Consider the following 26,555-nt stretch of genomic DNA (forward strand, 5'->3'; position numbering starts at 1 on the left):
AAAGAATTAGATACATTTATAGTTTATTTCAGAAAGGTATAGAGTAATAAAATCTCATTAGGTATGCAAAGGGACCAGAGTGACCCAACGAATATTTCAGCCACCTTCAAAGTTTGGCATTGATTTCATTGTAATTTTTTTTATCAAGTGCAGGTAGTACCACCCAGGTTGGGGTCAATATATGGGTTTAGCCTATTGTTATCCATTCACAAACATTGAAAATACTGTGCCAAAGACGTGCCGGTAGGATACTCGTAAAAAGGAAAGAATTTTATTTTAACTGAATAAAAATTAGGCATTATGTACATAGTATTAGGTACACTTATTTTTTATTGAACATTATACAAGAAATACATTATACAGAAATTAAATTACAAAAAATCATAATATTCTTCGTCATCTGAGGAACTGTCATCTCCTCTTGACGTTATAATTAACGGTCGACGGTCCGATCGATCAACTAGTAAAGATCCCACATTTTCTCCTCTTCTTTAATGACATGCTAGACTGCTTTTCGCCAGTTCTCTGGAATCACCTCGTTAATGGCTTGATCAAACAGTAGCTTAACGTCTTTCATTTTGAATGTAGTGTTGTGTCTTGCTACAAATCCTTTCACTTGCGACCATATAAGTTCTATAGGATTTAGTTCGCAATAATATGGCGTTGGGCGCAGCACAGTTACAGTATGTTTTTCTGCTATATCTTCCAAGGCGTATTCCATAAAACGATATTTGTGTAAATTTGCTATAACTAATAATTCTTTTATTATTAAATTATCTTCAAATTCAATACTTCTGGTGGTTAACCAGTGAATTTCTTGTTTTCTCCAAGATGAAGTTGGAGTCTTCTCTATGCGTCGAGAATGATAACTATCCATAACTACTACTGAATCAGCCGGAAGATATTTTATCATTTCACCAAAATAGTCTTCAAAAACATCCGAATCCATGTCCTCGTGGTAATCTCCCGTATGGCACGATTGAAAGGTTAGCAAACCTTCTTTTAAAAATCCCTCTTCGTTCCAATATGCACGAGTATTAGTCTTTTCCCTCTACCTGAAGGCACCTTAATACCCGTTGACAGGCCTTCCATAAAATGTTGGCGAGCACTGGTTATATTTCGGTCTTGCCACATTTTTGGTACTGTATAACCTTCATTAATCCACGTCTCAACAAGATAAAAGATTTTCTTCTGCTCTGTTCTGTACTGCTTTATACTTCTCAAGTATTTTCGTCGCCAGCAAACAATTTAATCACTTTCCAGTAAAAGTGCTTTAAGGTTATGCTTTTCCTAGGAAAAATCAATATTTCTCAAAGTGGTCCATAAGTTTTTTAGTTATCAACGGAATACTGTCATCCTGGCCAAGCCCCATTGGAAATTTCGTACAATTCAATTAACAATTAACTATCAGAAGATTATCCCAGAGAAAAAGGTAGTTTACTCAGTAAATGAATTTGGTAAAGGTATATGTTTTGGGAACATAATTTTTTATGCCTGATTCTCATATGTACAAAATAGTTTGAAAACTATTACGAGACAAAATTTCCTAGCTGATACTGTTCACTATTTCCAAAATATTTTAATTAGAAAATATTGAATTAATAATTGATATTCTATGAAGTAATTTAGATAAAATTTATTTAGCAAATGAAAGAATAAATGAAGTATTTAAATTAATTAAAATGGAACAGGTTTTTTTCTCGAACTTATACCAATTATCATGACAGCTACAAGTAATTTTGTAAATGTTGGTAATTCTTTGTTTAATTGTTTATTTGTACTGAAAATACTTATCAATGACCCACCTAACTAGTTTAATATGCATACTTTAAGGGCCAATAGACGAATAAACATTGTAATTTAACCCAAACCTGACATAACTTAGAATGTGATAAGAAAGCATATCATATTCTATGGAAAAGTGAAGCAACTATACAAAAGGTGAAACACTATTAGATGATCTTCAGTTACGCAACAATCAATATAACAACATTTCTGAATGCAAACAGAGACTGAGAGAGAAAATGCTTCGACAATTGGTTAAAACGCATGCAAAAGTGTATTGATCTTAATGGAGAATATCCTGAAAAACAATAAAGCCATATCTAATTATAAATATTTGTTTTCATTTGTCTATCTCAAAACTTAAGTAGCAAACCTCGTAATATGTCCGCAAAAAGGTGACATTATTATATTTAAAAATAATTAGTTTCAAGTGTTGAAGTATATTAAATCGTTGTAAATGTCATTGTTAATACTTTATATTATATAGCAAATATGCTGCCAAAGGACATAGCAGTGGGTTATTTCAATATCTAGAAATGTGGATTCCTATAAATATTCAATAATGAAATTTAAAAATATTTATGGCACATAAAGTATAAGTGTAAATTTATTTAAAACAAAACTTGATGAAAAATTGTATTTTTGTGAAGTTACTTATTGGATGATTTACCTGAAGCATACCATTGCAATAAGAATTAGGTAAAGTAGCTTCCAATCCAGAAAACCCAGTCTTATTGTAATGATCAAATTGGAAATCATCAGTTCCCATTTTATTGTATTTGACATCAACTTTTCTGTATCTCTTAGGAATTGCAATGAAATTACTATTATCCTCGTTGTGTTTTGGGCTTCTATTGATGTGGGACATATTATGGGAGTACCCATTTTGACCAAAATCATAGGGAACCTAAAATGAAATGTATTTAAAAACATACAATGCTAATAAATGATTTTTTACCTACTTGATAAAAACGAAACTGTGCATGATAGTTGTCAAAAGTAATGAGACAAAATTTAAATCTGCTTTTGAGTAATTGGATAAAAAAAAAATAATAGATGCAAACATAAATTATAGAAACGATATTTACTTCGATGTATAGATGAACATATGTATCGAAATGGAATTATGCTTACAACTTATATATATTTAAAAATAACTATTTTCAAAATCAGATTTTGACAAGTTTCACACATTTAGGGTTTCAGTAAATAAAAAAGCTACATCAAGTTATACACTGGTACCATCTTTCTTTGCATGACATATTTATCGTTCAGGAACTATTAACATAGTCTCTATTTATTCATGTATATGTTCACTTACACATTAAAGTGAATCGGTTTTATAGTTGACTGCACAATAATTGACCTTTGCCTTTGTACTTCAAAGCGATTAACAGCTCTTTAGTATAGAGAATTATGTTCAGATTAGATTTTGAACGAGGAAGCATAAAATTTATGCTAACAAGAAGTCATAAGAAACCAGTCTTCAGTTTATTCATATCTCTTTTATCCTTGTGGTTACAAGTTCAAATATAATAGTGTGAATCGACATCAAAATGAACCACTATCAAGTTTTCAGGAGAAAAGTAATTCAACACTCATTGCATTACATACCAAGGAAAGTTTTCCCTTCAGATAGGGTGAAGATCTGGTTTGAAAAAGTTATTCAAAATAATCACAATTTAATATATGGTATGCAAAAATTGAATCACTGCTCTATTTATAATATTATTTCAAAGTGTTGGATATAAATAGTGCACACAAAAAGAAAACCAAAATATATCCCATTTTGTTGTAAGTACGTATACATAGATTTTCTAGTAAAATAAAAATATACCAGCCGTTACTTACAATTATTAATCTTTATCTAACTTGTTTTATTTCCATTTTATAATAAAAAACAATTTTCTAAAATCCATGTTTATCACAAACAGCTCAACAAGTTCAATGTGAAACAATCTCATACTAAACTGATTTTTGAAATATTTCATTTGCTTAATTAAAATGTTCGGATACAATTTAGATTAGTACCAAATATCATTAAACTGTTAAAAACTAATTCCAGTACTAATGAGATTCAATGCATAAAAAATCCTTGAGAATTTAAAAATAAGTTTTCCTATTTAGTTTCCCAGTCATCCTAACAAGATATTTGATTCCTAATACCAAAATATATCCAAACTATTACATTAATACACCATGATCTCTTGAATTTAATAATCTTAAAATTTGATTTTTCACTTCAAAGGTCATTTTTCATTGGTGTGATGTCAAGTTTTTATGTGCCTCTGATATTTAAAGTAAATTTTTTACTTCTAAGCACCAATTTATCTTCTTAATTCTGAAAATAGTAGACATTTTTTTAATTTTTAATAAATTAATAATATTGTTAAACTCGCAGCTATCAGGTCATATCATTTAAAAAGATACATCCTTTCATTAGGATTTGCAATGAAATTTTCTATTGCTATTCCTTTGATATTTTAACCAGATTAACATTTTGATCATTCTGTAGGGTAATAATAGTGTCTTTTTACCGAAAAAGTAGCATTTGGTAATTATTAATGTTATTGATATCATTTGAAATGACAAAATATTATCATGCATATTAGTATTTCTTTTGTTCTAAAAATTAGAGATAGAGAAATATATTTTCTTATCCAATTTTTCATAAAATACACACCACAAATGGTTTGGATTAAGAATCCCAAGAAAAAAACAACAGTGTTAATACAGAAAAAAGTTATTTTATTTGGGTATATGCAACTATGTCAACTTACCCTAAAATTAGAGTGTATCTTTCTAAAATAATGCTTCATAATGCTGATGGAATTGTTATTTTTGACCATAACTTTGCACGTTTCATGTAACAGAAGATAATGTATAGCTTAACTGTGATACCATATTATAATTTTCTAATATCTTAATATCAGCATGTATATGTATTAAATTTCAACAAATTTAAGTGATGGGTCAAGTAGTTTTTTTTACATTCATGTTTGGATAAAATAATGATACTTAAAATCTATCCCATTAAATTTTGTCTCTATTACTTCGAAATCAATTTTTGGAATGGGCTAAATGAAAACCCAGTATTCCAAAGAAGAACACAGCGTTTATTCATTCGATATAACAATTAGATCTTATAACAATCTAATAGTCATAGAAAATATCACACTTGTCTCAGAAATATTCGAAAGTCATAAATACTACAGCATTCAAAAATATACTAAAGTTTAACAAAAATAAACTGGTTTTAACTTATCAAGTCTCACTTGATTTCTCCTCGATGTTTTTGGATTTGGAGCATATCCTATAGGGCCTTGCATTTTCATTGTTGAAATAATTTCGGGATCAATACCTACAGGTTTTCTGAAAAAAAAAACTTTTTTTAAATAACCAAAGATAACAATATTGAAGAGTATTTCAACCTAAACATTCTGAGTACCTTAGAGGGTGTAAAAGTAATTTAATGAGTAACTTTTTGGTCATGAGTTTGGATAAACGTGTCCGTTTATGTTTTTCTTCTTCTGTATATCAATAATTACGTTCAAGCATTTCAAAACATACTAAATATAAGGTTTCCAACTGACGAGCAAGTTTTAGTGGTTTACATACAACTAGAGAACCACAAAATACTTTTTTACTTCATATAACAGTATTAAAATTACTGATTGAGGTATGTTTTGATGAAGATGAAATAAGAGAAAAAGCAGAAGAAATGATTACATGAAGCAAAATGGATGGCAATACGAGATATTATCAAGATATGTAGTAAGAAGCATCTGGTAGGATAGAAAAAAATTAGACTTGTTAAAATACGGAGGAGATATATTGCAACTTACTATATAGAATAAACCAGCTTAGCTAAACTGACTGACGTTGTACTAGACAACTATACCTTAGAACACAAATGAGCTATGTTCGTTACAGACTACTTTTTGAAAACTCAAAGTAAAGTCTTGATACCTGTATAATACTAGTAATGAAACTCGGCGTCTTTTGCTATTTAGTAATTTTATTGTAACCTTGTAAACATTGTAAAAATATTACAAATAACTTTTCTCATTCTGGGATCTGTTAACAGTTTATTTATTAGGTAAATGGATATAGCGGATTTGTGCTCTAAGTTATTGATGTGGAAATATTTTATCTAATTTTTTATTCTTTATAATTGTATAATAAAGAAGTAATTGCATTAATTTCCATTTTTAAGAACTAGCTTTTTAAAACTCAAACTTCACTTGCATGCAAAAATAAATAGAAACAAAAGAATTCGTAAAATATAAACAAACTCGTTCTTTATTATTTTAAAAGTTGTTTCTTAAATCCCATGTATTCAAGAATTGATAAAAAATTGTACTGCCGCCATATTTATGTCTATTGTCAGTTTGGAGGTTGTTTTTTGACTCAAATGGATTTAATATTTCATGAAAATTTGAGAATTTTTTTACTTTCAGAATAATATTTATGTAACCTATCTTTTGTTTCTTTAATTGGTTTTCCACGTAAAATATGTTTAATTAACCAGCAAAATTATTTTCTTTATATTTACCTAACATCAAAACAGTTTTTTTAAACGAGTCTAAAAACTAATCGAAATTTTAACATCAAAAAAATGTCAGAAACTAGGAATTTAATCACTGTGTAATCACACTTCTATCAAGCTACCCTCATATTTGTTGAAGAATTAATACCATATAATAATCTATAGTGCATCTGTTTATTATTTATCTTTTACACAAAATATATACACAAATATATCTAAGTAAAATGAGTATGAAAGTTGACTACCTCTGCATGTTTGTATGTGACGAAAATCTTTAATATGGGGTGATCTAAGAATGTTTACATGAAAATTCTGAAACTTTCATTTGTAGTTTTAATATAAAATATTTTTACTAACTTCTTCACAATATTAGTATCTGACACCAAGTAAAATCATCTTTTATTGAAAAGAAAAACTCCAGTTTAAAAAAAAATATGGTTTTTTTCACTTTTATTCCTAAAAATACTATTTCCTGTATACTTAAGCCATAATAAAATAACACTCTTAATATAATATTTTTCTTGATATTTTACCTGTATACTCTCTGAGTAAGATGTAACGGCCAATCGGAAGCAAGGGGGATTTCTGGAGGTACTATCGGCATAGGAATTATCGACAGAGGTGTGTTATAATCGTCTATACTGAAACTCGGATAAACAGTAGGTGTATCTGGCATTTCACATGGTCTAGAATAGGTATTGATCACAGATACGGACGAGTTGGAGCTTGAGAAAGCGTGTATGTGACCAGCATTGTCCCCACAAGCCATGATTTGGCTACTTGATGATATGTCGAAAGTTAAACACAGAGCGCCTGAAAATAAAATTAATATAAATTATTTAACTTTGATAATTTGTAAAAAATTGGTTCTCTATATACTATATACTATTTATTATTTCCTTTCATTCCATTTCTTGTAACCAGCCAATTTCAATTTCCAGCTTTCATTCGATTGTTATATGGAGATAGATGAAGTTCATTCTACCACCTTCTTTCTCTACTACCGTGAAAGATGCAAGATGGGGAAATGTCTTCATATGTGTTACTCAGATATGTCATCACCGAAATAACGCTAGATCAACTCATGCCTGAGTTAAAATTTTTTCATCTCTGGCCCATATAATCTGGGGTCGAATCAGTTTTTTCATTTCAAACATGCAATTAATTTTCACCTTTTTTTCAATGAATTGATCATTGCTGACACTTTGTTTTTTACTTCAGTCATTAGGAAATCTTTCCCCAGAATATTTGTTAATCATTTAATTTAACATTAATACTTAATCACGTTTTGTCCCTTTTATTAGTTTCCAAATTTTGATTCGTTGAAAAGCTGATGGCGTCCAATTTAATATTCATTCTTCATATTAACCATTAATTTTACGCTCTAAAAGGTTGAAACATGGCTTAACTGTAAACTCCTAAGATGAAAATAAGTTATTCAACCCAACTTACTTATAACCAGACTCGCATTGTTAAGTTAGTAGAGTAGTAAAGTTATTTGAAACAAAAAAAAATGCTCGATTTACACATTTTTTTGCGTGAATCGTTTTGAGATGGTTTTTTTTTCATCATAATTACTTGTAAATGTTTCATTGTATCATGTCTTTTTACCTTCACGTTTTTAGCAACTTGGGTTTCTCCAGATTTTTCTTCTATTAATATCTATATGCGAGGATGTATTGATAGTTAGCCTAGACCAGTTCCATGCATAAACAAAAAATTGCATTACCATAGCAACGAACAATAACTTCAGTTTCAGTATTTCAGTGTTTAACGTCAAAAAAGTAAACTAGAGTTACGCAATAAATTAAAAGAAAAAAGATGTCCACCGAAATTGTGAAAATCGAGAAATCAGAGTATCGAGCCATCATCAAGTACCCGTATTTAAAAGTGTTAAGAGGTAAGCAGATTTACGAAGATATGCTTAATACCCTTGGTGATTAATGTCCTTCGTATTCGACCGTGAAAAATTGGACCGCAAGCTTCAAAAGAGGTAAATTATCCATTGAAGATGATGACTGATTGGGAAGGCCAAACACGTTCATCATATAGTTCACGTCAATTTGGACATGAGAAAAATTGCTGCAAAATGAATCCCCAAATGTTTGAATATTGACCAAAAGCGTGCAAGGGTAGAAGCATCGCGTTCGATCTGTGCTCGATTTGAAAACGATGTAGACTTCTTAAAATGAACTGTTAATATGAATGAGACTTGGGTACATTTCTACGATCCAGAAACAAAGCAACAATCGATGGAATGGCGACACTCTGGTTCTCCAAGACCTAAGAAGTTTCGTGTCCAAAAATCTGCTGGAAAAGATTTTGCTTCAGTTTTTTAGGATTGCCATGGAGTAATAATGATGATTGGATAAGGGTAGAACAATAACTAGAGATTACTATTCGACATTACTGACCACTCTACGAGAAATAATTGAAGAGAAAAGACGCGGAAAACTATCCAAAGGTCTTTTGTTTTTGCAGGACAATGCCCCTGCACACAAATCTCATGTTGACATGCAAAAAATTTGTGAATAAGGGTTTGAATTACTAGAACACCCCCCTTATTCACCAGATTTGGCTCCGTTCGACTATTATCTCTTTCCTCAACTGAAAAAAAATTTAAAAGGTCGTAAATTTTCTTCCAACGAGGAGGTAATAAAAGCTGTGGATGTCTGGAGACGTTGCAGGTTCGCTGTAATAAATGTATCCAATTAAGAGAGTATGTCGAGTAATAAAATATTTTGACATTGAAATTTTGTTTGGTTCTATAGAAGGCTAAGAATTTTTCAATATACCCACGTATATCTAACTTGTTCTACTCTGACCTTATCATCATCAAAAATATTCAAAAACCTCATTACTAAAATGGCCATTGCAGAAAGTCCAGGTTATCTCATTATAAAAGTTCCTGTTTTATGGAGGATATTGGCATAATACAACATCTTGAAATTAATATTCTTGATGAATTGTCCTTTATTTGTCCAACAAATAGGCTAATAATTGTCGTTCTTTAACCATTTTCACTCCGTTGTCGCCGTATTTGCGACAATAAAATGGTATCATTATTTAAAGATTTATCTAAAGTGATTCATATTAATATCTTTTCTTTATAAATATAACGTTATAAACCCTCGTGCAGTGATGTGGAAGATGATCTTGATTTTGCGTGGCTTTGCGACGATTTAAGTGTAATACTATTAGAAGATCATTTAGGGACACATAGTGACGTAATAGTGGTTAGAAAAAAAAATTGAAATTATTAAATCTAAATGAGGACGAAGATACACCACTTGTAGACAGCAGTAGTTGTATCACGGTCAGATACATTCCCTTACAAAAAAACTGAGAAATAAATCTCTTTCCAAAGATTCTATATAGCATACATGGGGCGACACAAATAATGAAAAATTTTGGCCTTTATCGGTGTAATTTTTAAAATGGAAACTATAGTTTTGCTAAATGTACATGATTATTGGTTATAAGATTTATTACAAATCATATTTGTATGGAGTTTTATACATAAATGAATTCCACATTTCTTACAACAATATACAGACACTGACGTTTTATTATTTTCTACATAGCATGGTTCGCATCGCTTTTTTTTACTTGGTCCAGGTGTTGCCTCTTGAACTTCTTGTTGTGCTTCCAAGGTTTTGTAATTTTTGAGAAAATTATTGGTTTGTCATGAAAGACTTTTTATTTGGGCCCTTACTTTTAGTTGTTCGTCTAGCAAGGCTAGTCATAATTTTTTTAAATATTCTCTTCTTGTGACAAACGTATTTTTGTTTCCAAGAAATATCACCCGCGAGTTGATTCCAGCTACGTTCAGTAAATGGTAAAAATTACCATCGGCCACCTCTTAGTTGATCTAGCAACATTATTAGAAATTTTGATTCCTAGCCCGTCGGATGCCCAAAAATCTTTCAAATTGCGGTGACCTCCTCGAAATACACCTGCTAGGTATAACAGGCCAAACAATGCTCTTATTTCAATCAAGTTTGTGGTACGACAATTTCTTTCACGGTTGAATTTGGCTTTTATACTTCTCTATATATAGATTTGTGGAATCAACTATCATGTTTAGCATATCACTAAAAAATAGATTCCAGCAATCTAATTCAGTTTCGGCGTTTATGGCTGTTTTACCAATTACATCAGGTAACTTCATCATAATATGAGGACGGGCTCGAGTTACTCTTGGTACAATTTTACTCCATTGTGTTCCGTCTTTGCCTACAATGATCATTTCAATGTAACACAATAGTGCATAAAATAGCTCCAGCTTACCCAAAAAAAAATTACTGTCATCGCTTACTTCAAGTTCATGATCAGTCTCGGAATCAACTGATCTTGTCTCGACGTGGTATTCTGTTTCAGATTCAGAGTTATCCATATCTTTTGGTTTTGAAAAGTCGTAAATTTTTGTACTCATGTTTTAATTTGACACACGCACAAGCACTTTTAGAATACAAATAAACAAATAAATATTTAAAAACAATAAAATTTACGTTTGAATAATTACAAAACGTCGAAATGAACGAGAACAAATCCGGCGGTAGGACGGGTTTAGGGTGGCCAGGGGTTTTAAAATTAAAATCGGCCGATTGTACTTCTAGGAAAGGCTTCGAGATACATCTACTGAGAACTACTGCAAATCTCCATTTTCTAGAGCTATTACATAAATAAATATTTAGCGACTAATGAAAGGTTAAATAACCATTTGTCAAGTTATGGTAAAAATTAACAATTCAAATCGATAATAGCCAAATAACACTGCTTGTCTTGTATATTAATCCTTCATTAAAGGAATTTTTGAATAAAAAAGAAAATTTACCTGGGTTTTCCATTTGAAATAAACACAGTTTTGGTTCGGCCAACGCTATTGTATCAAGCAACTGTATCTGGCCTATCACAGAAACAACAGCTAATCTAGATGAAATAGAAGGGACAAATTTCAAAAAGAAAGGATCTATAACAGTTTGCATCGGAGATACTGCTCGTAGCATTCGCAAGTCATAAACCATCAAAAATCTATCAACAGCCATTGCATTATGCCTGAAATAATTAAAAAATATATACATCTAAATAAACGTTAAAATTCAATTTTTTGAATGAATGATTATGTAAACATGAGAATATTAATAGGTTTTTACATCAATTTCAATCTTGCAAAAATCAAGAATAAAAAGATATATCGTTTGTTTTTGTCCTTGTGATAAATAATACCATGGACCACTAAAAACCCATCTAGACAATATACCTTTTACGCCATTCTTCTTTTATTCACATTTTTTTAATAGTTCAATGAATTTCTAGTTCCAATATATATACAACTTCAAAAAATTAGGGAAAACCATATTATTCCAGTAGCTTTACAGGTAGAAGAAAGAAATTTTAGTCAAAAAGACGCGATCAGAGAAGCAAGCACCATTTGAAAGACTGAACGATAGCATACTCGGCCTGTTTCTTATTAATATTCAATCCCTAAGACACAAAACAGATGAACTGTATATTTTACTAGAGGGGTTTCATTTTCAGAGATTGTTGCCATCACTGAACATTGGTTAAATAATAATGAACCTGTTCTTGTCAAAAACTATCTCACAGTAGCTAGATTCAATAATACTAATTTATCTCATGGAGGTACTATGATCATTTCCACAAACAACGACTTTTCCGAAATAACACAGTTCAATGATATAATATGTTATGGTCATGCATATAACTGCACCAACCAGAATAAGATCAGTTCTAGTACTATAGACTGTCGTGTCATTATATGATCCAGAATCTACCGACTGTACAGTATTTAATTCAGGTCTCTCCGATCATGAAGCAGTGATAACAAAATTTTCAGTAAAACCCAATACTAAAAATGCTTCTCGCAAATTATGTCGTATCTTTTCGGAAAAAAATTTTCAAAACTTCAAGCACAGTTGTCAAACAACTGACTGGAACATGTTCTCTGGTGATGTAGACTTCGAATTTTCTAGATTCATAAAAACACTAACTAGTCTGGAATACAATTCTTTTCCTCTCTAGCGTATGAAAAATAAGCAAAATAAAGCCTGGTCCACTAAAGGTTTACGTATATCTGCAAAGAACATGCGATCTTTATCGCACCTAAGGAAATTATCGGATAGTGTCTTCTTCAAAAATTACGTGAAATTATACAGAAAAATTTATCATAAGACAATAAAAGCTTCCAAAGATATTTATTATAATAGGCGACTCGCCTGTTCTCGTAATGTTTCTAAAGAAACATGGTCCATTGTGAATGATCTAAGAAATAAGGCTTCTTCATCGAGCATAATCTCTACCTCACCTAATAACCTCAATAATTACTTTGTAAATGTAGCTAAAAATTTATCAAATTCTATAACTTCTTCTCATAATCCGCTTCCATATCTACTTGATGCTTATGCTAACTTACACAGTTTCTTCTTTATACCCGTAGTTTTAGCAGAGCTTCGCAGTACAATTAATGACATTAAAAATAAATACTCATCTGAAACTGATGGACTTACATCGAAAATGTTTTAAAGTCTACCCGATTGCACAGTTAATCACCTTACCACTTTAATTAACATTTCATTTCAAAATGGCTTTTCCCAAGTGCCTTAAGACGGCTATAACTATACCTCTGCATAAAGGAGGAGATAAAAATCAAGCATCTATTTATCCCCCAATTGCACTCCTTCCACTTTATCTAAGATTGGTCAAAAAGAGGCTTTTATCATTTCTGTTTAAATATAAAATACTTGTTACCCATCAATTTGGGTTTTTAAGTAACAAATGCACTTATGATGCTATTTTCTCTCTCCTTAATAATGTATACTCTAGCGTAAACAGCCATCACTCCACTGCAACAACTTTTTGTGATTTTTCAAAGGCTTTTGACTGTGTTAATCATAATATTTTAATTAACAAATTGCAGTACTACGGTTTCAGGGGAACACCTCTCGCATGGTTTAAGTCATACTTTACCAACAGAAGTCAGCATGTAAGGGTTGATACAGCGATATCATCTTGCAAGCTAATAGAATGTGGAGTGCCCCAAGGCTCAGTACTAGGCCCTATTTTGGGACGACACTAGTTTCTCTTGGAGGAACCCTGATCTCGCGGCACTTCATAGGACCATATCTAGTGACCTAATCACCCTTAAATCATGGTGCCATTCTAATCATCTCTATCTCAATATTTCTAAAACCAAAGTTTTATACTATGAAAATACATTGCAGGCTTTTTTATTAAATAACACAATAAATTTTTAGGGCTTGTTGTGGACAATTCCTTGAAATGGGACTTACATATTTCCACCTTATCCAAAAAATCAAGTTGTGCTGAGATCAGTTTCCAAAGAACTGAGCTTATCCACCTCCTTAACATTATGCCCTTATTGAGGTACGTGTAGTGCGACTCAATAATAATATTTAACTCTGGACATGCTGCACACTGCTTTAATTTTTGCTATGGACTTATTTACTAATTACTACCTATTACTATTACCTATAAATTGGTTACTTATTATAGATTTATTCTGTGTATTGAAATTTTATTTCATTTGTTTTATCTTAATTTAGTTATTTTGATGTTTGATATTTAGTCTTTACAAGCTTTTGTTTACAAATTGTAACAATTTTTTGACAATAAAGCATTTCTCTCTCTCTTTCAAACTTGGCAGAATAACTAGTTTATGGCTTGATTATTATAACTATGAATATTTTGTATATTTCATATACTGTGTAATAGTGTAGCAGAGTTGTCACATTTTTTAAGATATAACGTCACCGAGTAATATTATAAATGCACACCAACAATTTTTTTGAGTAGGTATGATGTTTCTGAATTTACTCAAACCACTTTTACTGGGTACCTCTTGTAGGTTACGGTTCAACAATATCAATTTCAATAGTAATGTTAAATATTCATTCAATACAAAATAAACTATAATTCAAAATTCATTTACTTATAAAAGTTGTTCCAAGAGAAAACCTTCGGCTCCCCGACCATATACTAATCTGTGAAAAAATGACTTAAGCGAATTTTGAATTTATTTTCTAACGCAGCTCCGATTCGATCTTCTAGTTCCAAGAGAGTTTGAGGTCAATCCAAATAGCCCTTAAAAAATGCAGCGACCTTTATGATCACTCAATACAACTTTTTCGGTCCTTCCATTTTTGTGGATATACAATGTTCAGGTATTGTCTGACCCTAGCAGCATCGTGCTAAAAACAATTTTGTTTTGATAACTGTCATTGATTAATACAATTGGAAAGCGAACAAATTAATTCTGGTATAATCTGATCGCGTAAAAATTTTATCACCATTTAATGTGTCTCTCATAAAAAGGGCCCAATTATTGTTCTTCTAGTTATTTCACATCAAACAATCAGCTTTTGTGAATATTGTTTATGACCTTTTTCCACCCAATCCAGATTATTTTGCAACCAATGTTGCTTCAGCGGAAAACAATGTTATTCATATCAATTTAATTCAAAATTTCTTTGCAAAGCTCTAATCGTTTATCGTGATCATCGTCATTCAATATTTAGTAGAATTTCAATTTATAAAAATGAAATTTATTCTTAGTATCCTTCTTACAGATCTCTCAATATCATTATTTATTGCAAGTTTTGATATTTAATTTTTTGGAACTTCCTGTATACTTAGTACATTAAGATCATTACCTTCGTTTGTGACTTTTTCATCTACAAACGACAATATTTTTATTATATCAGTTTCTTTAAATTCCTTAAATTTTGACTGTAGACTTTGAAATGTGAAATATTCTATCAGGAAATGCATAATTAAACAAATCGGCAACTTCAGGTAACGATCTCTTTCTATCTGCAAATTCACCAATTATCAACAAAGCAATTCTTTCATTTTCACCTAGTTCCCCATGATTTATAATGTGTTAGTTTCAAATATCTGGTAAAATCAAATGTAATAAAGAACCAAATGAAACTAGAGTTTCAAGCTCAATTGTGTTATTTATAATGACAAATTGGAAATAAAAATGAGTTGACACACAAAACATCAGAATTGATTTTTTATAATTACTTCAGAAATTAATATTAGTACTTATGGCTGCTGTACACTCTCTGCGAGACCCTCTCTAAACATGCCGAGTGTACAGGATAGCTCTTGCCTCTCCTCAGTATGTCTTGCGAGGGAGCCGAGAACATTGCTGTACATTCTCCCGCGCTTCAGTGTCCAGGTAACAACCGTGCGGAATACACATGTCACTACGACGTCACAGTAACGAATCAAATATGTGGAACAATGAAAAAGAATTTATTTTAGAACAGAACCTGTACTATGGATCTAAGTTATAAATTTTATAAAGACAAAAAAAGTTGCATGATGCTTAGGTTATGATATCGGAACAGACTGAATTCCCTGTGTATGAACTGAGGAAAAAGAAGGCCTCTTTATTGGCAAGGGTATCTACGAAAAATTCAAAAATATTTGATATCTGGTGCAAGGACGTGAATAAGTTTATAGACCATTTTTTTGTATTATGCATTTGTGACATAAACAAAAAATCTGCAATCACCATCACATAGTATAGGAAATATAGGAAAAAATTTAATCATAATCAAGCCACAAATGGAGTGTTCCGCCAAATATGTCCCACCCTGTACATTATATAGAAATGTGAAAGGTTCCCGACACTGCCACACAATCAACAGATTCCAAAGATAGTCAGCGGATTCTAAGACATGGATGAAATAAATATAAGTTCATTGCAATGAATTCGAGTTCATTCATTATTTTGTTGTTATTCATTGTGAAGTATTTATTTATCTATTAAGTTATTATAAGTCGTTTATTGTAAATAAAGTATTTTTTGAAAAAGTTAAGTGTCTTAAACAACATTTCTATTTGCATTGTACAATTCAACATTTGATTATGTTCCATCACTAAACTGAGCAAGGTGCTACAAAAAAAAATCACTACCGATGAAGAAGATGAAATTTTAATTTGTGTTACGGAGAATCAAGATATCAGTACTCGCCGATTAAGTCTGCAAACAGGTATAAGCCAATCATCTATTTTTAAAATACTGAAGAGGGAAAAATTGCATCCATATCATACCATCCTGTTCAGAATTTATTACCTCAAACGTCTACAATTTGCCCATTTTTTGCAAGACAAACAAAATGTTAACCCAGATTTTCTGGATACAATTATTTGTACTGATGAGGCAACATTTACCAGACGAGGAATATTCAATTATAAAAATAATCATTTGTGGGATTCTGAAAATCCACATGCTATGAGAGAAACACATTTTCAGCACGAGTTTAAGGTTAACATTTGGTGTGGTGTAATATGTGGGTATTTAATAGGGCCTTCTGAACTGCCAACCAATTTAAATGGACCTCTTTATTTAGATTTTCTTCAGGAACATTTACACGAATTACTAGATGATATTCCTCTCGCTTTAAGACAAAATATGTAGTTTTTGCACGACGGAGCACCACCACATTATTCTTTACAACTTCGTCAATACTTAAACGAACAGTTTCCGCATCGATGGATTGGTCGTGGAAGTGAGCTTGGCCACCAAGAGACTCTGATTTAAATCCTTTGGATTTTTCAATTTGATCGCAAATGAAGGCATTAGTTTACAAAGAAAAAATTACTTCTTTTCCACAACTGCGACGGAAAATAGAAGAAGCCGCGGATGTAATTAAAAATAATAGACAAGGATTATTTGATATTAAGTGAATGGTGAGCATTTTGAGCATTTGCTTTGAAGTTTTTTATTTTTGTTTACAAATTTGTTATTGTTACATATTTAACGAATAATAAATTTTTTTATGAAAAAATTAAAATTTATTGAGCTTTTTAGAAGAAAATAACTCGATAACCGATTGAGTTACACGAATCAAAGAAGAGTAACTTTTTTTGTAGAATTTAACGCTTTTTAATATTTTTTTATTATTTTAGTTGTAAGTTTAGCCCAAAAAAAAATTTTTGATTTAATTAACACAAATAAGTGTAACTAGCGCCCTCTATTACCAATGTTAAATTAGAGTGCAAATTATGATTCCTCATGCCAAAAAACGTAAAATTGCCAATTTTCAAAGAGAAATTGTGAAAACAAAAAATTATTGCGAAAATCCAAATTTAAACTTTGAAAACCCCGTATCTCGGAAACTGCAATATTTGCATAAGGCATGTTGAGCAGAATCATCATATTTTGAGATCTAGAATCTACAGTTCAGAGATTGGACATTCTTAATGAACCTTTATATTATTATAAGATGGTTTAAGACTGATGCAAAAAATTGTCGTACATTTTTCAAGGTCCATTCGCAGTAGATTATATTTTCGATAAAAGGTGAATATTGAAATATTTGTGTGGGTTGTGGTTTGATTTTCAATATTCACATGTACTACATTTTTGGGGGTTTACAGTATTCTTAATGGAGATTCGGGTTGTTTAGTGGATTTTGTCCATTTCTTACTGTGGTCAAAATTAAGAGCTACTTTGTATATATTTTTTTCATAACACATAGTCCAAATGGGTCGGGTACTGGTTATAAAAAAATAATTTCCAAAAATATTAGAATGTGAATAATGTTCCGAAGCAACACTTTTTAACAAACATTTTGAGAATTTGGAAAAGTTTTAAAATTACAATAAATTAACTCAATTTGTTGGCCATTCGAATTTTCCACTAACAATTTTGTAGCTGTAAAATGCACAAGAACTGTACTACTTGTAGTTTCTGATAATTTTTTCAAACGCTCAGTCTATAATTATTATATTTTTATATCAACAATTTCATAAAAAGTGTAGTTATTATTGTTACTTTATTTAATATTTCTGTTGGATATTTTCTAATAAATCCATTTACTAAAACTTTAAGTGTTTTATTTAGTTATCTAATATGAAGGATGCAATTACCTTTTTTTATTTACATTCATTTATTTCAATTTATTCATAATGTACTTCATAACTTCACATTGTATTGAAAATACAAAATTTTAACTCATCCTACTCTATTTATATTGATATCCGTCTGTTTACAATTTAACTGAAAGTCCAAGCATTAGGTAATGCCATAAGATGTTTATTGCCCAACCGACCTCTGACCTGTTAGAACTTTAATGCAAAAATTATTATCTAGGTATCTTTAGAATTATAAGTAACAAATAGATTTAGTAAGTTCCGAATATCGACGACGGCATTTCTTCAAGAAAGGACATATTGCACAATTGAAGAATTCTACAATGTCATTAATTGAATTATTAGTACGATATTGTATTATGATACATTTGGTATATTTCATCTCGTTATGTTTAAAATATTAGTATAGTTAAAATTTTTTACAAGTTATTGTTTTTGATTTTATCAAATATATTAATACAGTACGAAAGCAGAACAAAATCAAAAATATTTTTCCCAGGAAAAAAGGGGAAATGGATAAATCACATAAATCAAATGAAAGTTAAAAAAAAAACATACAAAATAGCCAGGACTTATTTTTTCACCTCTTCAAAATATCATCAAAATATGAATCTATCCTATTCTTTATACAATGTTATTAGTAACAGTGATACATACAAACTTTTAAGTCATTCATTAACAATAATAATTATTTAACGCTACTTTTAATCCTAGGACTAACAGTAATTGCATTTGTGCTCTCTAATTGAAATTTGAAGAAAAAGCATTGTCTCTTACAAACTTAGTAAAACAAACTAATTGGGCAACTATATATAGGTATTTAGTTGTTATTTATAGTGATATTGAATGTACAATTGGAACAATTATTGCCAAAATTCAAAGCACCACTGAAATTATCACTAACAATTTTCATTAATGTTAGAACTACTCAAAATATTTTCCTTAACTGTTGATGAAACATTTGAGGAAATATCTGAACAGGTACTTGTACCTTCTTTGTCAGGTTGCAATATTTTTCTGGCAGTATTCTCTTCGTTGATACGTGATTCTTCAATATATCCTTCTGCTACCATACTCGATTTCCATCCTCCATGTCTTTTAAGACAAGTGAGGTCACCGCCACCATCAATAAGAAGTGTAGCAGATGTTTCTATTAGCTAATGTCCAGTATACTCCTTCCAATTTTCTAGCTTCAAAAATTTTGCAATTTCTTGCAGCACGGCACTAATTTTGTGAATACCAACAACCATTCTTTGACACTTCCCATCAACATACTTCAAAAATAAACGACGTTCCTGTATATTTGATGGCCGTAGTGCATATTTTCGAAATAAACGCAAATAATTATCGCCTATAATGGTAAACAAACAAGGTTTCTTGTTTTTTGTCTGCAAAATTTTTACGACCAGGACCGAGTCCATATCCTCAATGTCATCAATTTTCAAATGAACTAGTTCGTCACAACGCATAGCCCCCCCAATTCCTAATACTAGAACAACCTTTATCATCAAATATAAATTAGCAGGTGCCATAAACAGGAACTGATCCTCTTCCTCCTTCGTAAAAACCCTAGACTTTTTAGATATATATCCTTCACTTTGCCTTTTTAACAATGCGCGTAATTTTGAATATTTACTAATATCCACAACATTTTTGATATCCAGTGTGGATCGCAACATTGAATACTGTGACCAAAGAGTGGATGGCTTGATGGTCTTTGTTAAATTTGAGAAATACACCATAAGAACACTCTCCGCATAGTTTTGCATATTTTTTTATTTACACCAATATACGAATCGCTGATATGCAAGCTCGTAATCTTGGCGAGATTTGGGTGGCAAAAGATTTAGATATACTGCTTCGGCTCTTGCCAATATATCCGCAGGTATATTTTCATCATGTTCGGGATTCATTTTGAAAGCAGCGTAAAAACTACTACAAAAATTATATGATTAGTACGTCTACTAACGTCTACTTGACAATCGATATTTACCAACAATACTAGATACCCATGACCACCGACTTGCTATCGCTGTTATAATTAATAGGTGTTCAAATTTATTATCAAATTATTAACGATTTTTGAATAAAACTAACTTTATTTTAATTTTGACTTGGTCGGAGAAAAAATAGTATATATGATACGAACTAAGTGCCTATTTTTACTCGCAATTTTGCATTCACACGGCTGCGCTGCGCTCCGCCTCGCAACTGCAAATATTGCTCGTAAAAAAAATATGCAGTTTTTATCCTTATAATATATTATACTATTTTCAAACCGAATTTCATTCATAACGACACTATTCTGACAGACAACATCTTACCTATTACTAAATCCACATGTGACTAGAAGATTTCCTTGCACATCAAAATCGCTTAAACTTCCTGTATGTGTGTCAATGCTGTGTTCCACATTCAGACTGTTTGGGTCTCTCAAATCTATCCGGCCTAATGGATTTCCAGCACAAATAAATCTGCTGTGAGGTCTCAGCATAACACACCCCTCTCCAACTTCAGTCTGAAATTAGCATAACTTATTTTCACTTTTACATGACGAGAAAACTTGAAGATAACAAAAATGGGGTCTTCAAATCAATGTTACAAGAACAAAAAATCTCTTTGTTGGCGAAGAGACCAAAAATCTTGTTCTGGAAAATAATGAAACAATAAAAAATTTGATAGCTATAGGTATTTAGGCGAAAATTTAAATAAAGGGAGTGATAACACCGAAATAAAATGTGGGGTAAATAGTTAACCAATGGCGTTTCTAATAAACTATAGAATTTACCACATTGCATGCAAAATCAATACAAAAAAACGAGATTAAATGAGAAATCACCTGAATAGAGAGAAGAGTAACTAGAACAAACTTAAAAAATTATCAAGAGATTAAATGCAACAATACACTGAAGATGATTATCAGGTACAAATAAGAAAAATAAAATAAAAATGGAAAAACTAAAAACAAAAACCGAATAGCTGTTTGGAATATAAAAATGAAGCTAGGGTTAGTAAAAAAAAGGACCCCAGGACAAACAAAAAGAGAATTTGATACATGATATAAGATTAAATGTCGAATCAGGCCATTTTCTGAAATTAACTAAAACGTCACTATAACAACAAGAAGAAATCAGGATGTGTAAAAAATATGGTATATAGAAAAACGAAAAGAAAGTCAACAGAAATTTATTAATAAAATTTATATATGTATTAAGATAAACTCCCAGAAAATGGACATGAATATGAAGTAACAACGATTGAAAAAGGTGTTTTAATCACTAGCACACTACAAAGAAAAATAGCACAGGAAAGAAACATCATTTGTTGGATGAAAATTACGAAAACTATAAATTAAAAGAAAATGAGTTACTGGTTAGTCACAACAAAAATGAAAAATTATGAAGAATATCAAATACAAATTTATAAAAAGAGTGTAACAATAAACACAAAAGCAGAAACATAGGTCAATAAAATAATGGAAGTGTTAGAAGACAACAACAGAATTAAGTAATATACTATACATTAAAATGGGGAGGAAGTTAGTTACTAATCTACTAAATACTATCTACAAGATGTTTACTAATAAACTAAACTGAAACTATTCTTGGAGAATCTCAAGATGAATTTGAAAACATAAACAGATTTAAATTCTTAAGAGTAACAGTTAATAACCTTAAAGAGTAAAGAGAAAAAGTTATGTAAAGAAATTAAGGAAAGTCAATGAGAATACTATAAATTCGACCCTCAAATTTTATGAAAAAAATCGAAGCAGATCTCAAAATGAAAAACTACAGAGCAACAATAAGGCCAAAAATAATAATCAATGGAGGAGAAATAATGAATGCAAGCTGATGACCGAGAACTTAATACTTCTGAAAGAGAAATTTGTACTGCCTAAAAAACTAACAGCAATGAGTGAAATGAGAATACCCACTAAATTGATAAATGTGGTCAGGAGGACATTGCAAAAATCTTGTACTAATGTTAAAAAGGTGATAAATTAAGTGATCCTTTAGATATCAAATTTGGTGTTAAAGAGATAGTCCTTCAAGTACACTCTTTATAGTACTACTACACAAAGCCATCAAGAAAACTGAAAAGAAACGTTCTAAATTGAATAAATCGCTCGGATTTGTACCAGAAATTAAAACTGATAAAGCCTTTCAAAAATGTAGAATGAAATTGGAAAAAGCTCAGCCTATTTATTAATTAATCTTAAACGGTATTTATTAAGATGCCGGCATCAGAAGAGGGAGATTTAATAATATATATAATAAAACTTTCGAAGGTGTAAATAGATTTAAATATAAACAACAAAGCGAAACCAAGCACTGCCATACAAAAAAGAATAGAAAGTGGTAATAGGGCATAATTTGCTCCCAAATAACAAACTTATAATAAGAAGACAAAATTGAAAATCTACACGACTCTAATGAGACCAATTGTAAATTAGGGCAGTAAATTTTGAGTGATGACACAAAAAGATCAAGAATGATTAAGAATATTTGAGAGAAAAGATTAACAGAAGAATATATGGAGGTATTAGAATGAACGAAGCAGACTGCAGAATCAGAAATAATAAGAATTGATGAAATACTAGGCAATGAAAATGGTTTGGCCACATTCAATGAATGGAGAATCATGAATGCCAAAATATACAGCAGTAGACAAAGAGGTAGACCCGTATCAGATTAAGTTCTCTGAAGACTTACAAACAATGAATATGAGAGGATGGGGAGCATTAATAAAATAACAGAATGGAAGCCATAATCCAAAGTAAAACCAATAAATAAATAGGAAGAGCAAGTAGTAAGAAATCATGCTAATCAGCCTGTTTTGTTTTTTTATCAAATATTTTTCCTATTTTGTCAATCAATTATTGTGGCGAAGTAATCAGAAGTTTCTGTTTTATAGCCACTTCCACATTGAAAAAGAAATTAGTTTGCTTTCGACCTCCTACTCAATTTTAGTTAAAAATACCAGTCCAGATTTCCAAGGTTTTCTTTTGCTATAATGCCTACCAGAGGCAACAAGTTAAAAATAAATGAAAATGAGTCCATGGTAATGTTATTCTTTATAATCAGTTTTTTTTTAATATCTTTTTTTACATAGTGTACAAAATTACTTCATCATAAATATGTTCCTCGGTCCTCTACTATTATTTCTTTCAACAATTATTTAAACCAAAATTTTGACAATTTCTTTACCTGGAAATTTGTATTTTCTATTTATTTGGGAAACAGAATGAATAGAAGATTTATGTCTATTTTTTTGTTCCTTTGTTAATAAATATACTATTGCTGGAACTTAATTTATATTAATGTAGAAAATCAGGTTTGTGTAACAGTTTTATTTCTTGAAGTAACACCTTTTTATTTTGTTCTTTTAAAAAGTTAGTGGCATCCAATTCAATATTTATTGTTCATTCCATCTAAGTACCAGTTATATATACTTTAACTGATTTCAAATATCACTTCCCAAGTAAGAGTTACCAGCCAGACACTTTCAAGTTACATAGAAAGATGATTTAGTTTTAAAAAAATTGATACAAAGTGAATTAAATCAAAACATTAAATGGGTAAAACGTCTATATATGTAATAGATATAATATTTACCACTACAGTTTCTTTTCCAACACTTAGGTTGAAATCTATAAGTTTTTCCCGGTGGCTTCCCAATAAAAATCTACTAGGCGACATCTGTAATATACACTGCATTTCATTCATATTTTGAGACCTAAAAAATTATTAAGCATTTTAAATCACAAAAAGAAAAATTGTATAAAAGAAATATTTAAAAATAAGTGCTGGTTAATGTTACAAAATTTAAATTACTTTTCAGGGTATTTGAACTCGCTGGTGCAGGAGAGGAAATGAAACGTAGAGCACTCTCTTAGTTAATTAGCACAACTAATATGCTTATAGATTTGACGATACAACAGCCAATCACAAAACAGTATTGACATATTGGTGGATACCTATCAACAACCACTTGTCAACATCATTGTTGCACATGTTAACTTGTACAGAAGTGTTTTCTTTCTATTCACTTACCAAAAAATTATTTTAATACCTAAAATGGGTGCGCAAGTGTTTAGTGTCAAATTGTAGTCAGGCAACCAAATGCAAGAATGTAAATATTTTCTAATCTCTATTATACATTTAAAAGGAAAGTGTTGGTTAATAAGTTGTACTTATTATAACTGCTGATGCCCAGTTAAGAACTGTTTTGCTAGCCCGGACCAGTTTTATGGGCAACATAACAGGAAATTTAAAAATATATACAAAATATTTCAGCCCTTTTTAAATAAGATGGCAAGGGTTTGGGGTTATTAAAGGGTTCCTCAATTTACCTGGTAAGGTATTTTTTATTTTTGTTAATCAAAAATATATAAAAACTATTTTTAGACTACCCAGTTGTTGGAGACTCCACTAATTTCTTTTTTTTTCGACCACAAGCACTATTTCAAAAAAACGTTTTAACAGAAGAAAAAATTAGAGGTAGATATAATAGATGTACTAACTAGGTGTTAGTTGAAAAGGTCTGTATCTGAAGGTAAACTGTTATTTTCAATCTCTGAAGGAGATAACTTTGTTATCAAAACTCATGCCAGGCAGTGTAATTGTGAGTGTTGGTGTAGTAGTGGTGCAAACAGTGTATTCAGTACAAATATTGACAAGAATTCCAGAAATTTCAGCTCAACATAATATTAAATAATGTGGTTTCTTTCATGTAAACCCACTTTAAAAGATGAATATAATGTGGGCAGCTTCTTAAGCGCAAGATGTGACACAGACTCAATAAATTGAAGAGGAGCCATAGATCAAATCAAAAGATTGAAGAAATATTAACTGAACTGTATATGACCATTGTTCTTGTCAATATCACCAATATGAAAACTTTCACAGGATTGCTACATGTTTTCTGTAATTTGTGAGGTCACAAAACTGGATTGTGTGGGGTTAATGAAAGTAGATTGTCTCAACTTTGTGGAAGAGCCCTTTACTAGATCTGAGTTACTTTATTATTAATTTAAATGCATTTTATGTAAATTGATAATTTAAACTTACGTGTGAGTGTATACTGGTATTCCCCGTCTAATTTGATACCTCAATGTACTAGCTGTTAGAACTAAAATACCGTCATCTAGAGTTAATATTTGTCTCACTTCTTCTGTAGCGTGTATTTGAAAAGACGTGTATTTTGAAAATCCAGGTGCAATATAGGATGTAACATGGCCCTAAGTAAATATAAAATAGTAATGATTCAAAATATTTAACAATCAACTAATTATATTTAACTATATGATAATGTATAAAATAGAAAATTTCTAAATTAAATCCCAATTACTTATGGAAAATGTACCTTTACTAATACTTTGGTAATGTTTTCCTAACATTTAATTGTCAAATATGTTGAAGACTTTTGATAAATAAAACTAATGATAAGTTAATCTTACTCCTTGATTTCCCATCCATAACAATTCTTCTTGTTTATCAAATGTTAGGGCCGAGACTCCAAATCTATCACCTCCATCAGCCAAAATGCAGTGAGTTTGTACGTAGTCTTCTTCCATACCAACTAAACCTGGGTTTTCTGGTTGGCCCACTACGGCTAACTAAAATTTTCATTGAAAATGTTTTTAAAAAGCTTCACTTAACCATGAATAAAATAAATCTTACCCCAGTATTATCAAAGTACATATTATTTAGGTTTACTGTGTAGGAAATCCAAACTTTATGGGCATATCTATATTGTAAGTGAAATAATAAGAGCTATTTTTATTTAACACAACCAAAATACTAATCAAAAAGCAACAGATGGAAAAAAATTAGAGGTAGATTTTACTAGGCTGAGAAGTCTTTTTCTTAAGCTGACAACTGATTGACGGCATTCGATTTGACATAAATTCTTCTTCTTTTTCTTGTAGTTTTTCATAACCTCCACTAAAGTTTTGAACAACTCTCTCATAACAATATAAAAACACAATATTATATTATCATAAGAACTTTTCGGAAAAAATGACCCTGGATTATATAGATCACATATCAGCTATTATGAATCCTAATCCAGAACAAGTTTTTTATCACCGAACGTCACGTTTAATTTTTAGATGAAATATCAAATTTTAAACTTCTATAACTTTTTCATGAACATTGAGGTTAAAAACTGCTTAGCACCATAATAAATTATTGTATAATGCTTCCTTATAAAAGAGAAGGAAATTTCTTTTAATTAACAATTGTTACTTAGGTTTTGAGAATAATCTCCATTTCCTTACGATACCCAT

At 30.6% G+C, this 26,555-nt stretch overlaps 1 protein-coding gene across 2 annotated transcripts in view; it reads right to left on the minus strand.

Annotated features, from left to right (window-relative positions):
- LOC130898291 (PAN2-PAN3 deadenylation complex catalytic subunit PAN2) overlaps window positions 1-26,171 on the minus strand; it is a 59,687-nt gene extending 33,516 nt beyond the window's left edge. Inside the window, exons 1-9 of one of the 2 annotated variants that reach the window (XM_057807485.1) lie at window positions 25,948-26,171; window positions 25,725-25,883; window positions 25,336-25,505; window positions 23,881-24,001; window positions 20,590-20,783; window positions 11,172-11,392; window positions 6,868-7,147; window positions 5,061-5,157; window positions 2,456-2,692 (exon numbers count right to left, since the gene is read on the minus strand). In XM_057807485.1, the coding sequence (XP_057663468.1) occupies window positions 2,456-2,692; window positions 5,061-5,157; window positions 6,868-7,147; window positions 11,172-11,392; window positions 20,590-20,783; window positions 23,881-24,001; window positions 25,336-25,505; window positions 25,725-25,883; window positions 25,948-25,968 (1,500 nt within the window). In that variant the 5' untranslated portion in view covers window positions 25,969-26,171. The remainder of the gene's footprint in view (window positions 1-2,455; window positions 2,693-5,060; window positions 5,158-6,867; window positions 7,148-11,171; window positions 11,393-20,589; window positions 20,784-23,880; window positions 24,002-25,335; window positions 25,506-25,724; window positions 25,884-25,947) is intronic. The other variant, XM_057807486.1, reaches the window with a different exon arrangement.
- Window positions 26,172-26,555: the final 384 nt, after the last annotated feature.

Source organism: Diorhabda carinulata, chromosome 9 (assembly GCF_026250575.1).
Source record: "Diorhabda carinulata isolate Delta chromosome 9, icDioCari1.1, whole genome shotgun sequence".
Classification (NCBI taxonomy): domain Eukaryota; kingdom Metazoa; phylum Arthropoda; class Insecta; order Coleoptera; family Chrysomelidae; genus Diorhabda; species Diorhabda carinulata.